Consider the following 21204-nt stretch of genomic DNA (forward strand, 5'->3'; position numbering starts at 1 on the left):
CAAGATATTACGTATTTTAAAAGCTTAATCTGAAAACTTAACATGTGATTTCAATTAACGTAAACTAATGTAACCAATTATTTGCCGAATACTATCTCTGTACTTTTCTTGTAGGTGGGTTTAAAACCTCTAAGTGCAATAAGAGAGATTAATTATATTATTAATTGATATTTATTTAAAACTAATTGACAGCTTTACAATAAAATTTATAATAATTTTTTCAAAATGTTAAAAAAAATAAAATTTTGAATAAAACATGAAATATAAGTTTTCGATAATTAAGAAATAATTTGATATCGACGGTCTAATTAGCAATTGGTCTAACTCTTTATTTTTTTTTTTAATTTTGGTGCAGTTATAATTCGCTTATAAATTATTTGCATGATCCTAGCCAAAATATTATACCTCTATTAAATATTAAATGCTTTATTAAAGTGATAATAAATTTCGAATTAATTGTATTTTCGTACAAATGGAAGATTCTTCAAAATGAAGTTAGACAATTTGCTACTCAGAACGTCGATATACGATTATTTGCAATGATCACAAACATATTCGTCGGAATAATTTTCGTCAATACCTACGCAAAAGTCATGAGACCATTTTTTATTGCAATTTTTACACCGAATCCAAGACTCTGTGGATTTTGAGTAAAGTCCAATGCAATAAAGACAATGGCAATCATCATTTTTATATTTAAGGCATTTTTTTTACTAATTTTTTGGGTTTGATTTTATTTTATTTTTCTTTTTTGTTTAACTGAGGTCCTTTTTTTTTGTTTCATTTTGATTTTTTTTCCTTTGAGTTCTTGGTGATACTTAAGGTAGAACCCTCGTGACTTCCATAGTCAAAAGTTTATACTAGAGTGTACGTACCGTACATGTACCGTATACTTGAGAGTCATTATTGACAAGCCTAAAACTTTTTGCTGTTTATGTACTTATTTTAGCCAATTATGAACGAGAAACTGATCGTTTGAAAAGTGTGGCAAGACTGCATGAGCGTTAAGATATTTTATAGTGGTTATACTGTAGTGTTTTAGACCAGCTGTTGACTAACCTCCGTTTTGATACATGCGTTTATTTATTTATTTATATCCATTTATTCGAAAATATAATTACAATGTCTGAAAAAAAAATAATTGACAATATTGTTTTTTTTTTCCGAAAAATCATTAATTAAATTTTTTGTGTTAATGTATTAACTGATTTTAAATTTTAGTATTTTTTATTATTTCATCTGACTATTACTTTTATAACTTATGGAAGATTAATATATATTACTGTATTAAAATTGTTAACTTTTTGAATTTTTAATAAATATAGAAAAATACTTACTTTTATAAAATAATCATTGTTATTTTTTTATAAATAAATAAAATTAATAACTATAATGTTACACCATACGTAAATTAAACTTTTCAAATTTTTCAGCGCATGCGCGTCTCATACTTTTTTCGCGGCTCGCAAAACTTGCGCTGTTGCCACAGCTTTATTAACGTATCTCTTCCTCGGCTAAAGCCTGGTAAATTTTTCATTAGTTATTAATAAATATCTCTGAAACTATGTGGTAATTATCAATTAAATTATTTTTAAAAAATTATTCAGTTGTTAGTAAACGTTACTTTAGTTTTTCAAAAAGATCTTAAGAAAAGTTTCTGAGATGTAAAAATGTTTATAGGTAAACTTTTCGATATCCCGTATACCGTAATGTATAAGAGCATTCAAAACCCAAACTTTGAAATTAATTATCTCTGGAACTACACTTCTCACAAAAATTAAGGGAGCAGAAAAAAAATCTAAATTTTTGGGGGATTTTCAACAGGCTGTAACTTATACAAAAATGGTCGTACAGCAAAAAAAAAAAAGCGAATTGTAGCTCTAAGTGTTTAGTTTTCGGATCTGAGTTTGAAAATATTTTTCGAGTAATCATAAGAAAACCACCGAAAAAAAAATTTTCGAAATTTTTTTGGTTTTTTTTTTTAATCTACGGACGTGGAAAAAATTTTTTCGACTCAACCTCTATATGGACCGGATAGCTTGTTTATTCAGCTTTAATTTCGTTTTTTTAAAATCTCGATACGAGCATTTCTCGCTGAGATATCGATGTTTGAATGGAAAAAGATCATTTTGTCTTTGATTACCAATATCTCAGCAACCAATGATCGCACAGAAATTTTGAGGTTGGTTTTAAAAACTTAAATAAATTTTCTACAAGGATTGGCAATTAAATTTTGAAAAAAAAATTTTTTTTCAATCATTACATGAATTTGAAAAAGCATCCAAAAAAGGGCTTTTTGTCGTTTTTTGGAAAATCAAGCGCCCAATCAAAAATATTGCGGAAACCACTAACGTTAAGTGTGCCTTTTACTGTTCAATATACCCACAAAAACCCTACAAAGTTTCAATTCAATCCAGCCAACCGTTTTTTTTTTCCCACTTGATCGAATTTTTGAAAAAATTAAAGGAGCAAGAATTTCGCTCTGAAAATGTCATAATTTTTATCAAAAATGAAAAAAATTTTTTTTTTCATTTTTCTCTCAATTCTGTATTAGTGACTTGAAAAATTTAAGGAAAAAAAAAAAAAAAAAAAAAAAAAAAAAAAAAAAATTTTTGAAAAAAAAAAAAAAATTGCCTTACGGTCCAATGAACATGTTGACGAGCGTAAGCCAGACGGTTTCGGCGATGTATGGGTGATAACATCGGTACTCGGGCGGCACTTCTTGATCGCACTCCAGTCTCACGGAGACGATTTCGAACCGTTTGAACTGAAATGTTCCGCGGTTGTTGTTGTCGTCGTCGTCGTTGTTGTTGCTGTTGTTGTTGTTGTTGTCGACGGTTCGGAAAATTTCGGGCGACAACGTTCGCAGGAACGAAAGGTTCTTAACGAACGCGCCGAACGATCGCTCGGTCATCACGAGGATTTGTTGCGCGACGACGACCTTGGCCAACTCGTCGTTGATAACCACCGGTTTCCAAATACCGATTGTATGCGCGAGATACGACAGATGAACTAACGTCCATACGATCCCCGACTTGTCGGTAATTGTACCCTTCTTCCACTAGAGTCACTATCTGAGCGACTTGTGGCGCGGATAAATGCCGCCTAGGCATTATGAAAAAAAATAAAAATAAAACTAAAGTTTGCAAAAACTCAGTTAATTTGCTTTTCTAAAAATTAAAAAATACGGTAGTTTTGAGAAAAACTGTTGATTGGCTCGATTACCAAGAAAGCAGGTTAGTTTTAAGAAAAACTGTTTTTTTTAGACACTGTTGGAATTCGCACGAAAAAATTATTGTCCCAATATTCGTAGAACGAATATTCGACTTGCCTTGGGGGTATCAACTTTTAATTTATTCAATTAATTTGTGACTAGGAAAATTAAAGTGCGGAAGAGTAAAATCGGTGAGAAAGTGAGTCGCTACATTTTTTTTGATTTGGGCCAATTGAAAAAAAATTAAAAAATTTTTTTTTTTTTTCTCAAAAATTTTCGATTTTTTTTTTTTTTTTTTTCCTTAAATTTTTCAAGTCACTAATACAGAATTGAGAGAAAAATGAAAAAAAAAAATTTTTTTCATTTTTGATAAAAATTATGACATTTTCAGAGCGAAATTCTTGCTCCTTTAATTTTTTCAAAAATTCGATCAAGTGGGAAAAAAAAACGGTTGGCTGGATTGAATTGAAACTTTGTAGGGTTTTTGTGGGTATATTGAACAGTAAAAGGCACACTTAACGTTAGTGGTTTCCGCAATATTTTTGATTGAGCGCTTGATTTTCCAAAAAACGACAAAAAGCCCTTTTTTGGATGCTTTTTCAAATTCATGTAATGATTGAAAAAAAATTTTTTTTTCAAAATTCAATTGCCAATCCTTGTAGAAAATTTATTTAAGTTTTTAAAACCAACCTCAAAATTTCTGTGCGATCATTGGTTGCTGAGATATTGGTAATCAAAGACAAAATGATCTTTTTCCATTCAAACATCGATATCTCAGCGAGAAATGCTCGTATCGAGATTTTAAAAAAACGAAATTAAAGCTGAATAAACAAGCTATCCGATCCATATAGAAGTTGAGTCGAAAAAATTTTTTCCACGTCCGTAGATTAAAAAAAAAAACCAAAAAAATTTCGAAAATTTTTTTTTCGGTGGTTTTCTTATGATTACTCGAAAAATATTTTCAAACTCAGATCCGAAAACTAAACACTTAGAGCTACAATTCGCTTTTTTTTTTTGCTGTACGACCATTTTTGTATAAGTTACAGCCTGTTGAAAATCCCCCAAAAATTTAGATTTTTTTTCTGCTCCCTTAATTTTTGTGAGAAGTGTAGATGGTCAAAAATTTTTAAATTGCACCAATCGATGCAGAGTTATATGAATATTAATCTGCCAAAATTTAAAAAAAATCCTAAGAAAACGACTCTGGTGAGGGTACTACCTTAAGACTCGTAAAAACCGTGGTTTGCCCTCGTAGTCCGGGGGCCGGTCATAAGACCCGTAAGCAATTCGAGGTCGATGGGAAGTTAAAGTTGATTCTTATGTATTTTGACCTGCTGAATACGAATCTGCTTGTCAAATTAAAAAAAAAAATGGTACGTTTTGTTTAAACAATTGTTTTTTTTAAAATTTTTGAAATTTGAAATGGAACAATTTTTTTCTGGTAGAATTAATTATTTTAAAGCGAAAATAATTAATAATTTTTTTCCGTAAATTCATTAGTTTTCGAGATATAAATTTTTTTTTTAAATTATTTGAGATTGCGCGTCGGAGTGGGGATCAGCGTGACCGCGGTTCTCAAAGTCCAGCGGTTCCCGCACGCGTGTACCCGCATATATACATTTCTATATGCTTATATGTATTTTATTTATTTATTTTAATTACTGTAATAACTTTTAAACAATTTAAATTTAATAAAAAATTTAAAACATTTTTAAGTAACATTTTTTCATAAATAATAATAATAATAATAATTAACTATTGTCCTCGAGAATAAAAAAAATGACAGTAACTCCATTTACTCAATGGTTTTATTATAAACTCGTTATTTTGTATAGAGACCTATAAAAATGAAGACATATTCATACATTATACTCATTTTTACACTCGTTTTTTTTTCTACATTCACAAAATGAACAACATGGAATCTGCGCAGCGACACAATGACATGTTTTTCTAACGCATTTACTGCAAGTACAACTCAGAACAAGCTCATTTATTGGAGGTAGTAGTTCTAATCTTTTAGCAGGTATAAGAATACCATTATCGTCTACGTAACCAAAATCTACAGGATCTAGCTCTTCAAGATTGTGATGAAAACAATTAACTTGTTGATAGGTGTTGAAAAGAGCACGCAAAATATGCAAGTGAATTTGTCCGCTGGTAGGTGGTAAATCGCTTATAGTGAATGATAATGAATGGTAGCGATTACTTCTCAACTCATCAAATGTTTCACATGTGCTGTTTTTTTGTAGGACATTTACAAGATATTTTTCTCCTTTAAAGATCGAATCTTGTATAGCATTTACAGATAATCCTACAAGTTTTTAATACATTTTTGTATAATTCAACATATAATTTTTTAATCATCGATTTAGAGTTTTTATATTATTTAGATTGAATGTTTATTGATATAATTTTTTTACCTCTTCCAAATTCCAACAAATAATTCTCAGGTTTAGCAGTAAGACCAGTAGCTTTGGTGCCGACTTTACTAGTATAATCACTTCCAGTGAGATGATGAACTGCTACGAGCACTGAACAAATTATTGGTCCCTGACTTTCAGCGATAATGTGGATAGGAATGTGTCTGTGCTTCCAAGCCCAGCATTCATCCAAAGTTCCTAAAAAACCATTACAGAAATATTATTGACTAGAAATAAGCAAAGAAGTTACCAATAAGATAATAAATTATCTGTTTACAAACCTGTAAGCCATAGCTTTTAAACATACTCCAATAGTTTAATGATAGTACCAATACATCTGTATCAGTAGATAATAACAATACTTTTTTAACATTTTCGGATGCAGCCTGAGCTATATGGATCATCATTTTGACATCAGCTTCTTCAATGTCCGGCCTTTGGAGCATCGGTAATGTGGGATCGAATTTAAGATGTGATTTTGTAGATATACATTCTTGTTTTACTGTTGCGCTAAACACCACTTCAGTTGATGGCCACATGAAATGAGCATACCGCAGAATATGTTGACGGATATATTGTTGCAAACGTTCTTTATTATTAGAAGATGCCCAAAATTTCTGCGGGTCTTTAGGCAAATTAACATTTTCATCAATTGTGTATAATTCAATAGCTTCTTTATCATAACGACTTCTTCGTGTAGAATATTTAGGTGATTTTTCAAAATAATCATCAAAAATCAAGTCTACTCGTTGAAATAAACCGAACGATAAATTGGCAGAAATAATTAAACAGAAAGAATTTGCAAAATCTTGAAACGATTTACATGTAGTCCACTTTATAGTCCAACAAATCAACATTACGTCAACAATTATACCGAGTGGAGAATACTCAATGATGTAACTGATGTTTTTATCCAAGCACTTTTCAAGTTCATGAATGAGTTGACTTTTCTTTGTTTCTTTTTTTAAATATCCGTCATCATCAAATAAAATATTTTTTGGAGTTAATTCATATGATAACAACTCTTTTATGTCACACTTTCGTTCTCTAGCGATATCGATTAATCGATGAGCTTGACTTTCATCTTTTTTAAGATTTTTTGTGGTTTTTACTACTTCTTTTGTTTTTGCGGGCTTACAAGTTGGTAAATTACATTTATAAAGAACTGCGGAAAATGGAATTGTTTTTGTATCAATCTGTCACTTCGAAACTTTTGATAAAGAGTACAACCTTTCTCAAACACTTTTAATAGTGAACTAACAACCTCATCGTCAATCAACTCTTCTGTTATCAAATTTCGCAGCGGTTGATTACCAGATTTAAAAGGATCCACATGCTTTTCAATGTAATTAATGATATTTGCTACATAACGATCAATATTACTTGTATCAGCATTGTTTAGTTCGTGATGAACTTCTGTTTCATCACCGTCAATTTTTAAGGCTAATATCTCTCTAAAATAATTCGCAATGCCCAAAGTCTCATGAAAAGTCATGTTCCAGGCAGCAACAAATTCTTTTTTCTTGGTGGAACCTATTACTCCGGATACACTTTTTTGAGGTTTATTTATTGTTTGCTCTAATCCTTGGTCAATACCGATAGATGTAAATGGAATTTAGAATGTTCGATTGTTTAACTGTAAAATTACCCTTTTTTAATTCTTCATATAATTCAGGCTGATCAGATTGCATATTTATCATATCTTCTAAATATATACTACCCCATTTTGCATAGTTCACTCGATCCATGACATGAAATAAAGGCTGTAACTTTTTTAAAGTTTTAATGTGTAATCAATCACTTAGTCCCCAATCACTTAGTCGATCAGCTCTAATAAAATCCCGGACAAGATCGATCATAATCAAAGCTGAATTCCAAAATTTAAACAGTAATGATTCTTCACATCTCTTTTGAATAAATTGCTGAAAATCTTCTTTCAAATTAGTACAGGACGTAATGATAATGTGATACAGCTCTTTTGCAACACACAAATCTCCTTCTACGATTGCTTCTTTCATTGCCTGAAAATCGCTCAACTCTTTATCATACAATTTTAATTTTTCTTGTGTGAAAAAAGCTTGTAACTATAAACGAGTTAAAGCTTCTGCTAAAATAAAAAATCCTTCAACAGATCGAGAATAATGCGTTGCATTGAGAACTTGATCAGTGACATTAACTCCAAATAAACCTGTTTCTATGAAAATATTTTCTACGCCACAGCTTTTTAAATATTTCCCAATACTTGCTAAAACAACTTTCGTCATATGAAAACTTCCCATCATGAGAACTAGATTTTTCATTTCTTCATGATCCACTAATTTTATGTGACGAGCTATTTTATAAACTCCTTCATCACAACCAATCAGTAAGAATTTTTGTTTCAGCTGACTTAAAATTTCTTTAAAATTGCACATTGCAGTATATACTGTGGCTGCTTGCGTGACAGGGTGAGGGATTATCTGTAAAAAACCGATACTTTGTACAGGCCGATTGTCAGTAGACATTAAGGAATTAAATGCAGACCACGATGGCACAATTTGTTCATCTTCACTTGTTAAAATACAACTATGATCTACAACAAATCTGTCATCTAAATTTAACCTACTTATAAACCATACTAAATTTTCTGGAGGAATATTTCTTTCATACTCGTCAGAATTGACTATTTTTTCATTTGTATTAACAAGAAAACAATCAGGCATGGTAATTGTTATTGATAGATTAACAAAATCTTTGATTTGTTGACATTTCAAAGGTTTTGTTAATGTTTTACACCTATGATCATCTGCTTCTACAGTTGGCTTACAATTTTTTTTATTGCTTTTTTCTTGAAAGAGTACTAATACAGTATCATGAGACCCGTTCATACCAGATAAAGTATATTCTTCATGATCGAAATTGTCAATGCTGCGGTTGTAAACTTATCAAGGTCAAAATGACTAGGTAAAGGAGTATGTTTATCAGACGATCGTGCCGTATACGCTGCAAAACCAGACTTAAATCGTTCAACTTCCGTATAAGAAATACTAATACCAGTACGATTCAACATCGTTACAAGTCCTTTGCATTTTGTACAGTGTTCGGTGAACAAGGCCCAGTAGCGATTAACTCGCTCCTGGGGGACTCCCAAATTCAAGAGACGCACCTGTCCACCGCTAGTTCCCGCAAAATCGAACCGCCAATAGAAAATCAGCCTCTCGATCACGCCATGAATCGACCGCTTTATTGGCTGATCGCTCCCGCTAGACATGCGCAATAGCCTTCTTCCCCAACTCAACGAGGAAGAAGACGAACTATTGTTATTATCTTTCGCTTCTACGCTTTCGCTGCATCAAGTCGCCATTAGTTTTTCTTTACTTTCGCTTTTCGTTAATAAACCGCATTTCGCTTATTTAATAATTTAATTTGCTTAAATTAATTGTTAATAATTCGCTTTAGTTTGTTTTAGATAAGTTGTGTTATTTGTGCATTATTTTCACCGCTTTTTCAGTGCCGGCAAAGTGTTCAACCACGTGTCAACCGGCTTCGCTTTTGCAAACCACGCTGTAATTTATAAATCCGCTTTTATCTTAACAATCCGCTATTAAATATATTAAATATTGAGTGTATTTAATGTAAATAAATTCCTAGTGTTATTTTTGATAATAATTTACGCGTTTTAATTGAGATATCCAGACCTAAACCTGATCCCCGCTTTTCCGCTCTTTCAGTAATTATTCATTGGTCCCTCGAGCCGGATCAGGCTGGCTCTATCTCAATTAAATTAATTAATTATACCACTAAAAATTGTGCTGTGTTAAGTGAAGTGTAATACCGCTAGGAAAGGTCGAGTGTTAGGAGCATTGCAGAGCACATCGGGTGCTGCTCCTGGTAGTCATTCGTACACCGGTACGCTGAACTTTCCGCTTTAATTGACTGAAAACTCGATCTAGGTCCTATATTAAACACCACAATGCAGTTTGAAACAGTTATTGCTATGCAAAAGCAGTACCTGGATGCTTTGTACGCCATGGTGGATCGCTTAACTAATGAGGAGCTTAACTCGCTGACAATCACCGCTATTGAGTCAGTGGCAACACAAAGCTCCAAGATTTGGCTGGACATCACTAATTTGAACTCGCTGATCTTTGAGACGTACCCGGAAGTACTTGAACACGAGTACCACATCGGGAATCATTATACTAACGCTCACGCCACCTATGCAATCTTGGAGACCCGCATAGCCACCCGCAAAGACGTCATTCAGCAGGAGATTGATGCCAGAGAAGCCGCACAAACACAACAAAACCTGGCTATGCACAGCACCGCCTTCATGGGAGGCTCATCGGGTACTGGACTCCCAAAAATTAAGCTCCAGAGCTTCTCTGGAGACTTGAAGCGCTGGGGATCATTTAGTCAGCTCTTCTCTGATATTGTTATTGACAATGTACTTCTGAAAAACAGCCAGAGGATGCATTATTTGAAGACATTCACCAAAGATGAAGCACACCAGCTTATTGGTAACACGTCATCCACTGATGAGTCGTTTGAGCCCGCATGGAATCTTTTGAAAAGCCGCTATTCCAATCCTCGCCGCGTTGTATCATCACATCTTGAAGACCTGCTGGTTGGTGAGTCTGTTCCCGCTAGATCAGCCGCTAAATTGGATTCCTTGTTACTATCCAACCAAAAGGCTCTGGATTCCATCAAGGCCCAAGGAGTTCCAGTAGATCACTGGGACCTGATAATCATACACCTGACGCTACGCCGCTTGCCGCCCGCCGTTAGAGAAGATTGGGAGACCAACCTGGGTCTTACTGACAATATGCCGACTTACGTTCAGCTCCACGAGTTTCTCAAGTCCAAAGTCAGGGCTTGGGAGAACTTGGAACCCGCTTCGGAACCCAAGAAGCAATCTAAAGGTCATAAATCCGGAGGCTCACGCAGTAATAAACCTCAGAAGACAACATCCTCTTACACCGCTATTCAATACAAAGAAAAGCCCAGGAGAAATTGCCCGCTGTGCCCTGAGGAACATTACATGTTGTTCTGTCCAATCTTTAAGGCCGCTACTTTGGAGGAACGAATCGACATTGTCGAAAAATACCGCCTGTATTACAATTGCTTGGGCCCGCATCGCGTCGCTGATTGTAAGACCGCTCAAGGATGCAGGAAGTGCAGTCAACGTCATCATACTTCCATCCATCGAGATACACCGCCTAAATCTGCATCACAGACACTTGCAGACACCGCACAAGGTAACTAACCGTTCAATTAGACCACTTATAATTCAACATTAACTGTTGGTTATTTCAGATCCGCTTTCCGCTCAAGTATTGCTAGCTACCGCTTTAGTCCAGGTCCGCCCACATCATGGTAATCCAATCACCGCCAGAGTATTGATTGATCAAGGTTCAGAGCTCTCATTTATGAGACAGTCGCTCTTCAAGAAGCTTGGACAACCGCTACAGCGTGACATGGTCATGCTCAAGGGCATTGGCAATGTCTCCGCAGGAAGTTCACTAGGTGTGAGCACAATTGAACTTCATTCGCTGTGTACACCCGCTTCAATGCATGTCAGCATGCATATTCTACCAACACTGACGGTAGATCTTCCATCGTTCGTGATCGCTGATCCGAAATGGCCGCATCTGGAGAATCTCCAACTAGCTGACCCGCATTATCTACAACCACGACCTGTAGATATTATTCTAGGTGCATCACCAACCGCACAGATCATGAACGCAGAGATTAAACGGGGACCTCGCAATGCTCCTATTGCACAATCCACCACGCTTGGTTGGATTGTCTATAGAGCTGTCACCGCTAAACACGCTTCAACATCACACGCAGCACTACATGCGTCAGTAGATACTGAATTACAAGACGCTATCGCTAAGTTTTGGGAACAGGAAGAGGTTCCATCAGGTAATTTACCACTCAACACCACTGAAGAAGACGAATGTGAAATTCACTTTCGTCAAACGCACTATCGACAGCCTGATGGACGCTACGTAGTGAGATTACCGCTTAAGGCCCTTGAGAGTCAACTTGGCGACTCTATCAACGCAGCTATGGGGTCACTCCGCAGATTAATAACTCGCTTGTCGCGAGAAAGAGAATATTCTGACATGTATCGTGCATTCATGGCAGAATACATTCAACTAGGACACATGGTACGAGTACCAGTCAACGAATTGCCCGCAAACGCTTACTTCTTGCCTCACCATGGGGTATTGAAGCTTGATAGTGCCACTACGAAGCTCCGCACAGTGTTCAATGGTTCCTGTGCAACATCTGCAGGAATTTCATTGAACGACATTCTCCACGCAGGACCCAAAACGCAAATTGACATTTTTGATGTGATGTTGAGAATCCGTTGCAGCAGGATTCTATTCGCTACTGACATCACCAAGATGTTCAGACAGATTGAGGTCGACTCGCTTGATTGGCCGCTTCAGTGCATTCTCTGGATAGATGAGAATGACTTAATAGACGCTTACTGTATCAAGACAGTCACATACGGAACCGCTCGTGCACTTTTTGACGCAGTACGTGTGCTTATCCAACTAGTAAAGGATGAAGGACACCGCTTTCCGCTAGCTGTTGCTCCAATGTTGAAAACATGCTACGTAGATGACATCTACGGTGGAGCAGACAACGAAGAAGACGCTATCAAGGCTGCAGTACAAACAAAAGCTCTGTGTGCAGCAGGCTGCTTCCCGCTTGCCAAATGGGCTAGCAATAGCCCACGGTTACTCGCTGAAGTCGCTCCAAAAAAGCAGCTGGATACACCGCTTAAAGAAATCAGTGATGCACCAGTAAAAGTCCTGGGCATGTACTGGAATTCACGCACTGACGCTCTCCAGTTCAAGTACACGCTACCGCCAGAGACGCCTAAGACAAAGAGAGCTATTTTGTCTGAAATCGCTAAACTGTATGACCCGCTAAGACTTCTCGCACCAATAGTTGTCAAAGCCAAGATCTTCATGCAAGATCCGTGGCTAGATAGAGAGTCATGGGACGAACAATTGTCACCATCACTGATTCACAAATGGACTGGATACCGCGAGGATCTTCGAAACATCGAATCCATCCGCATTCCACGCTGGAATAATAAAGCACCTGGAGCAACTATGGAATTGCACGGGTTCTCAGACGCTTCGCAAAACGCTATGGCTGCCGCTGTTTATTTGAGTCACTGACGCTGATGGGAACACAAAGGTCTCACTTTTCTGTTCAAAAACGCAAGTAGCACCGCTGAAGACCATGACAATCCCACGCTTGGAATTATCTGCCGCATGGTTGCTAACACAACTGATACTTCATGTTAAAGAAGTTCAGTCGCTTGAACATGTCAGGATCAATCTCTGGACTGACTCCGCTGTGACTCTAGCATGGATTAAAAGTCCAGCAATCCGCTGGAAGACATTCGTCCGCAATAGAGTGGGAAAAATCCAAGAAACGCTTCGAGATGTCTCCTGGAAATTTATTCCAGGAAAACAAAACCCCGCTGACTGCGCTTCAAGAGGTATACCTACGCTAAAACTGAAACAACACGCTCTCTGGTGGCATGGACCAACTTGGCTTCATGAACCAGAATCCTCTTGGCCCACTCTGGAGCCTCCAACCGACAATGCAACGCATCGAGAAGAACGCCAAGGTCTGACACTAGTAACTTGGAAAGCAGAAAATTGCCTGCTCCAACAATTACTGTCGCATTACACGCAGCTGTTTCCACTGCTACGGAAACTCAGCATCTGGCATCGTGCCATCGACCGCTTTAAAAGAGTTCCACAATCTTCGCTGGCCTACCCGCTTACTCCATCAGACCTGGAGCGCGCTAAATTGACCTTGATAAAGTTCACTCAAGGACAATACTTCGCTAGAGAGATTCACACGCTACAAGATGGTGATGGTCTGCCTAAAAATAACAGCATCACTAAGCTGACTCCGTTCATCGACCATCAGGGGGTCCTGAGAGTCGGTGGCCGCTTGAAAAATGGATTGCTGGACCCAGAAGAGAGGCATCCAGCGATTCTACCGCGACAATCACCGCTTACATCAATTTTGATTGATGATTCGCACCGCAAAACGCTTCACGGAGGTACTCAGCTTACGCTCGCTGATTTACGCAAGAGTGTCTAGATCATTGGAGGCCGTGTTCCAGTCAGATCATTTATTTTACGCTGCGTTATCTGCATGAGACATCGTGGAGAACGCGCTCAACAGTTGATGGGTCAACTACCCGCCGCACGAGTACAGCCAACTCGAGCCTTCTTGCATACAGGACTCGACTACGCTGGACCTATCACGCTAAAAACGTTTCAAGGACGTGGAGCAAAAACATACAAAGGCTGGATTGCAGTCTTTGTATGCATGTTCAGTTCAGCTGTACATTTAGAGCTAGTAACTGACTACACCGCTGCCGCTTTCATCGCCGCTTATCACCGCTTCACTAGTCGCCGAGGTATCTGCCACATGCTATATTCAGACTGTGGAACCAATTTTGTAGGAACAGATAAAGAGCTGAAACGACTATTCACTGCAGGATCCCGCACATTACGAGAATTATCAACCTTGATCGCTCAAGATGGCACGAACTGGAAATTCAATCCGCCTGGAGCTCCACATTTTGGAGGAAAATGGGAAGCCGCTGTGAAATCTATCAAATTTCACCTTCGAAGAACAATCGGAGACTCGCTGTTGACGCTTGAGCAATATTCAATGCTACTGGCTCAAATTGAAGCCATATTGAATTCCAGACCGCTCACACCGCTGAATGATGATCCTGCTGACCTGGCTGTACTGAGTCCAGGTCACTTCTTAATCGGACAGTCACTGACCGCTATCCCAGAGCCATCACTGACAGATTTACAACCTGCTCGGCTCTCGCACTGGGAACAAGTCCAGCAAATGGTTCAACATTTCTGGAGACGCTACTACCAGGACTGCATCCACCGCTACCAGGCCATTTCAAAGTGGCATCATCGACGCAACCAGATCAAGGTGGGTTCAGTTGTACTGATAACCACTGAGGATCTCCCGCCAACCAAGTGGCCATTAGCCAAAGTAATTGCTGTCCATCCAGGTGAAGATGGACAAATCCGCGTGGTAACTGTTAAGACAGTTAACACAGAGCTGGTACGTCCAATTACAAAGCTCTGTGTCCTGCCGCTAACGCATGAAGAAGATGATCTTGTCGACGCAGCCGCCAACCCGGGGGAGAATGTTCGGTGAACAAGGCCCAGTAGCGGTTAACTCGCTCCTGGGGGACTCCCAAATTCAAGAGACGCACCTGTCCACCGCTAGTTCCCGCAAAATCGAACCGCCAATAGAAAATCAGCCTCTCGATTACGCCATGAATCGACCGCTTTATTGGCTGATCGCTCCCGCTAGACATGCGCAATAGCCTTCTTCCCCAACTCAACGAGGAAGAAGACGAACTATTGTTATTATCTTTCGCTTCTACGCTTTCGCTGCATCAAGTCGCTATTAGTTTTTCTTTACTTTCGCTTTTCGTTAATAAACCGCATTTCGCTTATTTAATAATTTAATTTGCTTAAATTAATTGTTAATAATTCGCTTTAGTTTGTTTTAGATAAGTTGTGTTATTTGTGCATTATTTTCACCGCTTTTTCAGTGCCGGCAAAGTGTTCAACCACGTGTCAACCGGCTTCGCTTTTGCAAACCACGCTGTAATTTATAAATCCGCTTTTATCTTAACAATCCGCTATTAAATATATTAAATATTGAGTGTATTTAATGTAAATAAATTCCTAGTGTTATTTTTGATAATAATTTACGCGTTTTAATTGAGATATCCAGACCTAAACCTGATCCCCGCTTTTCCGCTCTTTCAGTAATCATTCATACAGTGATGAGTAGAAATACCAGTTAAAATATGAAATGGTGTACGTTTACGCCCATTTTTTATAATGTGAAATATTATTTGATAGACACATTTTATTTTTAACATTTTAGAATCCTGATTATTTACTGTGTATGCGTCATTATTTATATTTTTTTTCGAAATTTGAAATTTCAACGTTAAATAATGAAGAAAAAAATTCCTTAATTATTTCAGGTATAACTATATTTTCCCATGATATTCTCAAGTCATTTTCATCACAATATTTATCATTCAAACCAAAGTCTATTGTATTAAATGCGTCTCGCAACATTTGACCATAACTTTTTATATTTGTAGACGAACGTAATCTATCAGCCATTTCTGCAGGGGTTATTTTAGAGTAAAAGAAAAGAATAGATTAATTTTTCTGACGAGGGTACGAAAAAGATATTTCTTCACCAAAGTAATCTATTAAAGCTGTTTTAATATCACAGTTTGTAATTTCATTATCTTCATATTTGTATTTGTTTATTATTGCACTTCGTACACTACTCAAGTCAAAAGCTTCACCATTATAAATATTTGGTTCTATTTGTTTAATATATTGTATAATTGCATTCTTTGGCTCTAAGAAACGACTAGTTTTTACATTTTCTTCATCGTGATTCTTCGTACTATCACTATCATCTGTGCAGAAATTATTAGTTTTTTCAGCGTTCACGTTACTAGCTATATTGCTACATATTTCTTCTGGAGTGATACTAGTTACATTTATTTTACGATCGTACTTTTTCTGATAGTTACGAAAACAGTTGCTATGATAATACACACCTTTTGCTAGAATTAATTCAGCAGTTCGTGTACCTATAGTCCTATTGTATACACAGTCTTTTAAATCAGCAGTTATGCGAAGAAACGACTCAGCAGACTCAACCTGTGATATTTTATGTTTTCGAATAACTGAGTTATTTTTTATATTATTACAGATAATACATTTAATCTTTTTCATATCATTTGATTCAATGGTTGAATCTGGCTGGAATTCTGATATTTCTGGACCGCAAGATGTAGAGAAGTCATTTTCCTCATCGGTTGTAATATTATTTGTTGTAGAATTGATGAGAGTCTCAGTGGTCTCAGAGTATTTTTCACTTGATATAATAACATATCGTTCGTAGCAATTATACTCCATATGATATTTGAATGCATCTGAAAAAAAAATAATATTTTTATAACATAAATCACAATATCAAATTAATATATTTATCATAAATTAAATTTATTATTTAAATAACCAATAATTTATTGATGGTACTTACCTAAATCTTTTAATGATAATAATCTCCTATACACTTCATCTTTTTTTTTGCTCTGCAGCAATCCATACCTTTTTACGTCCCACTGAACCACCACTTAAACCAATTTTACTTTTTTTTTGACAAATAATACAAGCTAGAGGATCTATTTGTACTTTGGTTTTATCAGACAATCTAATTTTTGGAATATCCATCTTAAGTATTGAATTTAAAATAAAAGTAATGTTTAACCTTCACTCTTAGTAAAGAAGTGACAATACTATTTAGTTACTTGGTACCGAACGATCAGAACGCCCTCGAAACAAAACAAAACCGACAACACGCATGTACCGCGAGCTATTTTTTAGGTAAAATGCACATGTTCACTAGCTATATTCTCATATGATAAAGAGACAAATAATAATAATCATAAAGAAAACAATGATCAACTGTAAAATATTATTTAAAAAAACTAATTAAGAAATGAAAAAAAGTAATAAATTTAATTATTACTATTATTATTATTATTATTATTATTATTATTATTATTATTATTATTATTTATGAAAAAATGTTACTTAAAAATGTTTTAAATTTTTTATTAAATTTAAATTGTTTAAAAGTTATTACAGTAATTAAAATAAATAAATAAAATACATATAAGCATATAGACATGTATATATGCGGGTACACGCGTGCGGGAACCGCTGGACTTTGAGAACCGCGGTCGCGCTGATCCCCACTCCGACGCGCAATCTCAAATAATTTAAAAAAAAAATTCATATCTCGAAAACTAATGAATTTACGGAAAAAAGTTATTGATTATTTTCGCTTTAAAATAATTAATTCTACCAGAAAACAATTGTTTCATTTCAAATTTCAAAAATTTTTTAAAAAACAATTGTTTAAACAAAACGTACCATTTGTTTTTTAATTTGACAAGCAGATTCGTATTCAGCAGGTCAAAATACATAAGAATCAACTTTAACTTCCCATCGACCTCGAATTGCATACGGGTCTTATGACCGGCCCTCGGACAATCGGCAACTTTTTCTGGGAGGAAAATCTCCAGATTTTGATGGCAATGATTTCAGTAAAAAAAAAAAAAAATTAGGGAAACGGTTGACCCTGAAGGCTATCCCAGCAACTTTCCACTACTTCCGTAATTAAGAGCTCAAAATTGCACTTATTACGTTTTTGAGCTCTTCAATCTCAAAAATATAATTTTTGTGTCAAAAGTCTGATAGAAGTTTAATAAAACACTATTTTTTTAATTTTCAAACCGCAATAACTTTTGAATGAATGAACCGATTTCCACGCGGTTAGCGGCATTCTACGCAGTTTTTCAAATTCTAAGATATATTTTCAAACACAAATTGATCAGACTGGAAATTTCGGAGTAATTCGAAAAAAACACTTTTTTTCGATTTCTTTCGTCAACGATAACTCACGAACGAATCAACCGATTTTGACTAGCTTGGTAGCGATCGACGTGGTTTTTTGATATTAAGAGCTAATTAGTTTTTAGAATTGATCAGTCGAGCCGTTTGGAAGTTATTAAAAAAAAACCACATTTGAAAAAAATTTTTTTCGCAGTTGTTTTAAGATTGCTCAAAATCTATTCCTTCGAATCGGTCCAACTTATATTCAAAATCTTAGTTAAGTCGAACCCTTTTGAATGGCGCCAACCGCGATCAAATCGGTCAAGCTGTTCAAAAGTTATGAGAGATTTACACACACACACACACACACTCGGGGCAGAAGAGATACTGCTACCGGGTGCGTTTCCCCGAGCAGATGGGAGAACGCTCGCTGTCCTTGAATGACACTGAGTCTCTTAGTTGACAAGGTACAGAGGGTAGGAGCTAAATAAAATACGCTCCCGTGGACAGAACTCCCCTTAATGGGTTGGTCACACTAACTGACCTAGCAAGAAGAACATCGTTCTCTGTTGTAACCCACTGGGAGTGTCCGAAACCTGTGTCGTAGTTTCCGACGACGCAGGCCACGGCTGATGTGAGCTTGCTTTGCCGAGATGTAAGTTATAGCAGTAGATCAGGAGCCAGCCACCTCGGGCCTTGATCAGGGAGTACGCAGTGAGTGCTAGAGATCGGAATCTTCACCGCTCCGAGCGAGTCTAGTCCGTCCGTGTATTCCGGGACTGGCTAAGTGTCGGCTAGGCCTCAGGGAACTGGGGTAGGAGTACTGTCTCCGAGGGTACACCCGTTCCTAGTTATGACAACCCGCTCTACTCCGTACGATGCGCTGGTAAATCAAAAAAGTATGAGTAATTTACAGGAAACAAACAAGACTGGCAACGAGCTAGATGCCCAACCAGCAGCGATTGACGCAAGCGCTGAAATGAAGCGTTCGCAAGCGCTCAAACGCCTTGAAAAGCTGATCAGTGAGTTGAATGATTTCGTCCAACCAAAGGTCAACATTCACAAAGAGATAAAAGCTAAGGACTGGTGTAGCTAATGCCCTTCAAAGGTTTGAGAAGCTGGACGAGAAGTGGCGCTCATCATTGCAGCGCATTCCCCATGCTACACCGGAGAAAGTCTGTCAGGCTGTCGTCGTGACTGATGAAGCAATGGACACCGGAGACGAAAGTGACGGTGAATCAGTCGCGGAAGACAAAAGTAAAGTCAGCAGCAAGTCAGGTAAGAGAAAAGATCGACCTTCTCCTGACCCAGCAATCAGCCAAGTCGTGAAGAAAAAGGATTTGAAAAAAAGCCCTCCGCAAGGAGTGGCAGTACGAAGCGACGAACAGGAAAAAGCGTTGGTTTGGCAAAAAGTTCAGTCCAAGAAAGAGCTAAAGCGACAGAAGAAAGAGGTGCTCCCAAAACAGATGACAAAGGAGCCCCGATCTGAACCCAAGCGAAAGAAACCGCGGCAATGGATCAGACCGGATGCCCTCATCATCCGGCTGACAGAGAAAGCAAAATACGTCGAGATCTTGCGCCGAATAAAACAGGACGTCCCTGATGATCAGGTCCGTAGTACGGTAGAGAAAATCCATAGGACCAATGCTGGAGATATGCTGATAACTTTTTCGAGGAAGAACACCGACAAAGGACAAACATTGAGAGACCATTGCAGACATACTGAAAGAAGACGCAAAAGTAATCTGCAAAGGACCACAGGAGGTAATTGAGATCCGAGACGTCGATGATGACACAACGAAGGACGACATCCAGGGTGCCCTACAAAAATAAGCTGGAGATGGCTGTGAGATACCACTAGAGGCAATCAAGATCCGTAAGGCCTATAGAGGTACTTAAATTGCCACAGTAATTCTACCAGTAGCAACAGCACAGAAACTACTGGATGGAAGTAGCAAAATCCGGATTGGTTGGGTTAATTGCCGAATAAGGGCAACGAAGAGACCTATTCAATGCTTTAAATGCTGGCATTTCGGACATCATGGATCCCAGTGCAGAAGCAAGGTGGACCGGTCGAAGCTTTGCATCAGGTGCGGACAAGAAGGGCACAAGATTGCTGATTGTAAAAATACAGCCAAATGTGCATTATGTGCTGAGATTGAAAGTGCAGAGAATGTTGCCCACCATGCCGGTACATATAAGTGCCCGTTATTTCAGGAGGCACTTCAGAAGTTGACGAACAAACAAACATGAGGATACTGCAGCTCAATCTCAACCATTGTGAGGCAGCGCATGACCTGCTCATGCAATCCGTGCGAAAACTAGAGCTTGATTTGGTACTGATAGCAGAACCATATAAACACCTGAGTACCCAACCCTGAGAATCTGACAGCACATCCAAAGCTGTCATCTGGTCATGTGGCAAGCTCCCTCTCCAAAATGCAGTCGACAACAGCAATGCCGGCTTTGTAGCAGTATCAGTAGAGGGCATCCGCTTCTATAGCTGTTACGCACCACCTAGCGAAGCATTACCACCCAGTGGCAATAGCCGGGGACTTCAACGCCTGGGCAGTAGACTGGGGCAGCAAGCATACAAACGCGCGAGGAAAGGAACTACTAGAAGCCTTTTCTACATTAGATGTAGTACTGCTCAACAGTGGTGATACACCAACCTACACCAAAGGAGACGCAAGTTCTATTGTAGATCTCACTTTCGTCAGTAGCAGCCTCACCAGAGGTAATATCAACTGGAAGGTGATGGATATCTACACAACCAGCGACCACAACGCGATTCTCTGGCAAATATCAAACGTCCAGAGCCCGAGAAGACCTAAAAAGCAACTTAACACCATTGGTTGGAAGGTAAAAACTCTTGACCCAAGTGCATTGTTAGTAGCTCTCAATAGTGACCAGATTATCGCGGGCTGCGCAGAAGAGAAGACCAAGGACCTTTTGGACCAGAAGAGAAGACCAAGGACACGAAACATTTGTTTTTACCCTTGGTCTACGTTCCTGATAACTTTAAATTATTATTTATATCATGGATGAAAGTAATTTA

At 37.5% G+C, this 21204-nt stretch overlaps 3 protein-coding genes across 3 annotated transcripts; all 3 read left to right on the forward strand.

Moving 5' to 3' along the window:
• The first annotated feature begins 9589 nt into the window (after nt 1-9589).
• LOC123266059 lies at nt 9590-12821 on the forward strand. Its single transcript, XM_044730091.1, has 2 exons — nt 9590-10874; nt 10933-12821. The coding sequence occupies exons 1-2, from the start codon at nt 9590-9592 to the stop codon at nt 12819-12821; spliced, it is 3174 nt and encodes a 1057-aa protein (XP_044586026.1).
• Nucleotides 12822-12885: 64 nt separating this feature from the next.
• On the forward strand, nt 12886-13764 carry LOC123266060. Its single transcript, XM_044730093.1, has one exon. It carries the CDS (start codon nt 12886-12888, stop codon nt 13762-13764), a length of 879 nt encoding a protein of 292 aa, XP_044586028.1.
• Nucleotides 13765-13818: 54 nt separating this feature from the next.
• LOC123266061 lies at nt 13819-14856 on the forward strand. The gene has a single exon (XM_044730094.1). The coding sequence runs from the start codon at nt 13819-13821 to the stop codon at nt 14854-14856; it is 1038 nt and encodes a 345-aa protein (XP_044586029.1).
• Nucleotides 14857-21204: the final 6348 nt, after the last annotated feature.

Source organism: Cotesia glomerata, linkage group LG5 (genome assembly GCF_020080835.1).
Source record: "Cotesia glomerata isolate CgM1 linkage group LG5, MPM_Cglom_v2.3, whole genome shotgun sequence".
Taxonomy (NCBI): Eukaryota; Metazoa; Arthropoda; class Insecta; order Hymenoptera; family Braconidae; genus Cotesia; species Cotesia glomerata.

Bases quoted from the DNA above. Each gene is read 5' to 3' on its own strand.
- LOC123266059 (XM_044730091.1), top strand. From the start codon at position 9,590: ATGCAGTTTGAAACAGTTATTGCTATGCAAAAGCAGTACCTGGATGCT. The intron at 10,875-10,932 runs GTAACTAACCGT...TGGTTATTTCAG, and splicing joins ACTTGCAGACACCGCACAAG to ATCCGCTTTCCGCTCAAGTA.
- LOC123266060 (XM_044730093.1), top strand. From the start codon at position 12,886: ATGACAATCCCACGCTTGGAATTATCTGCCGCATGGTTGCTAACACAA.
- LOC123266061 (XM_044730094.1), top strand. From the start codon at position 13,819: ATGAGACATCGTGGAGAACGCGCTCAACAGTTGATGGGTCAACTACCC.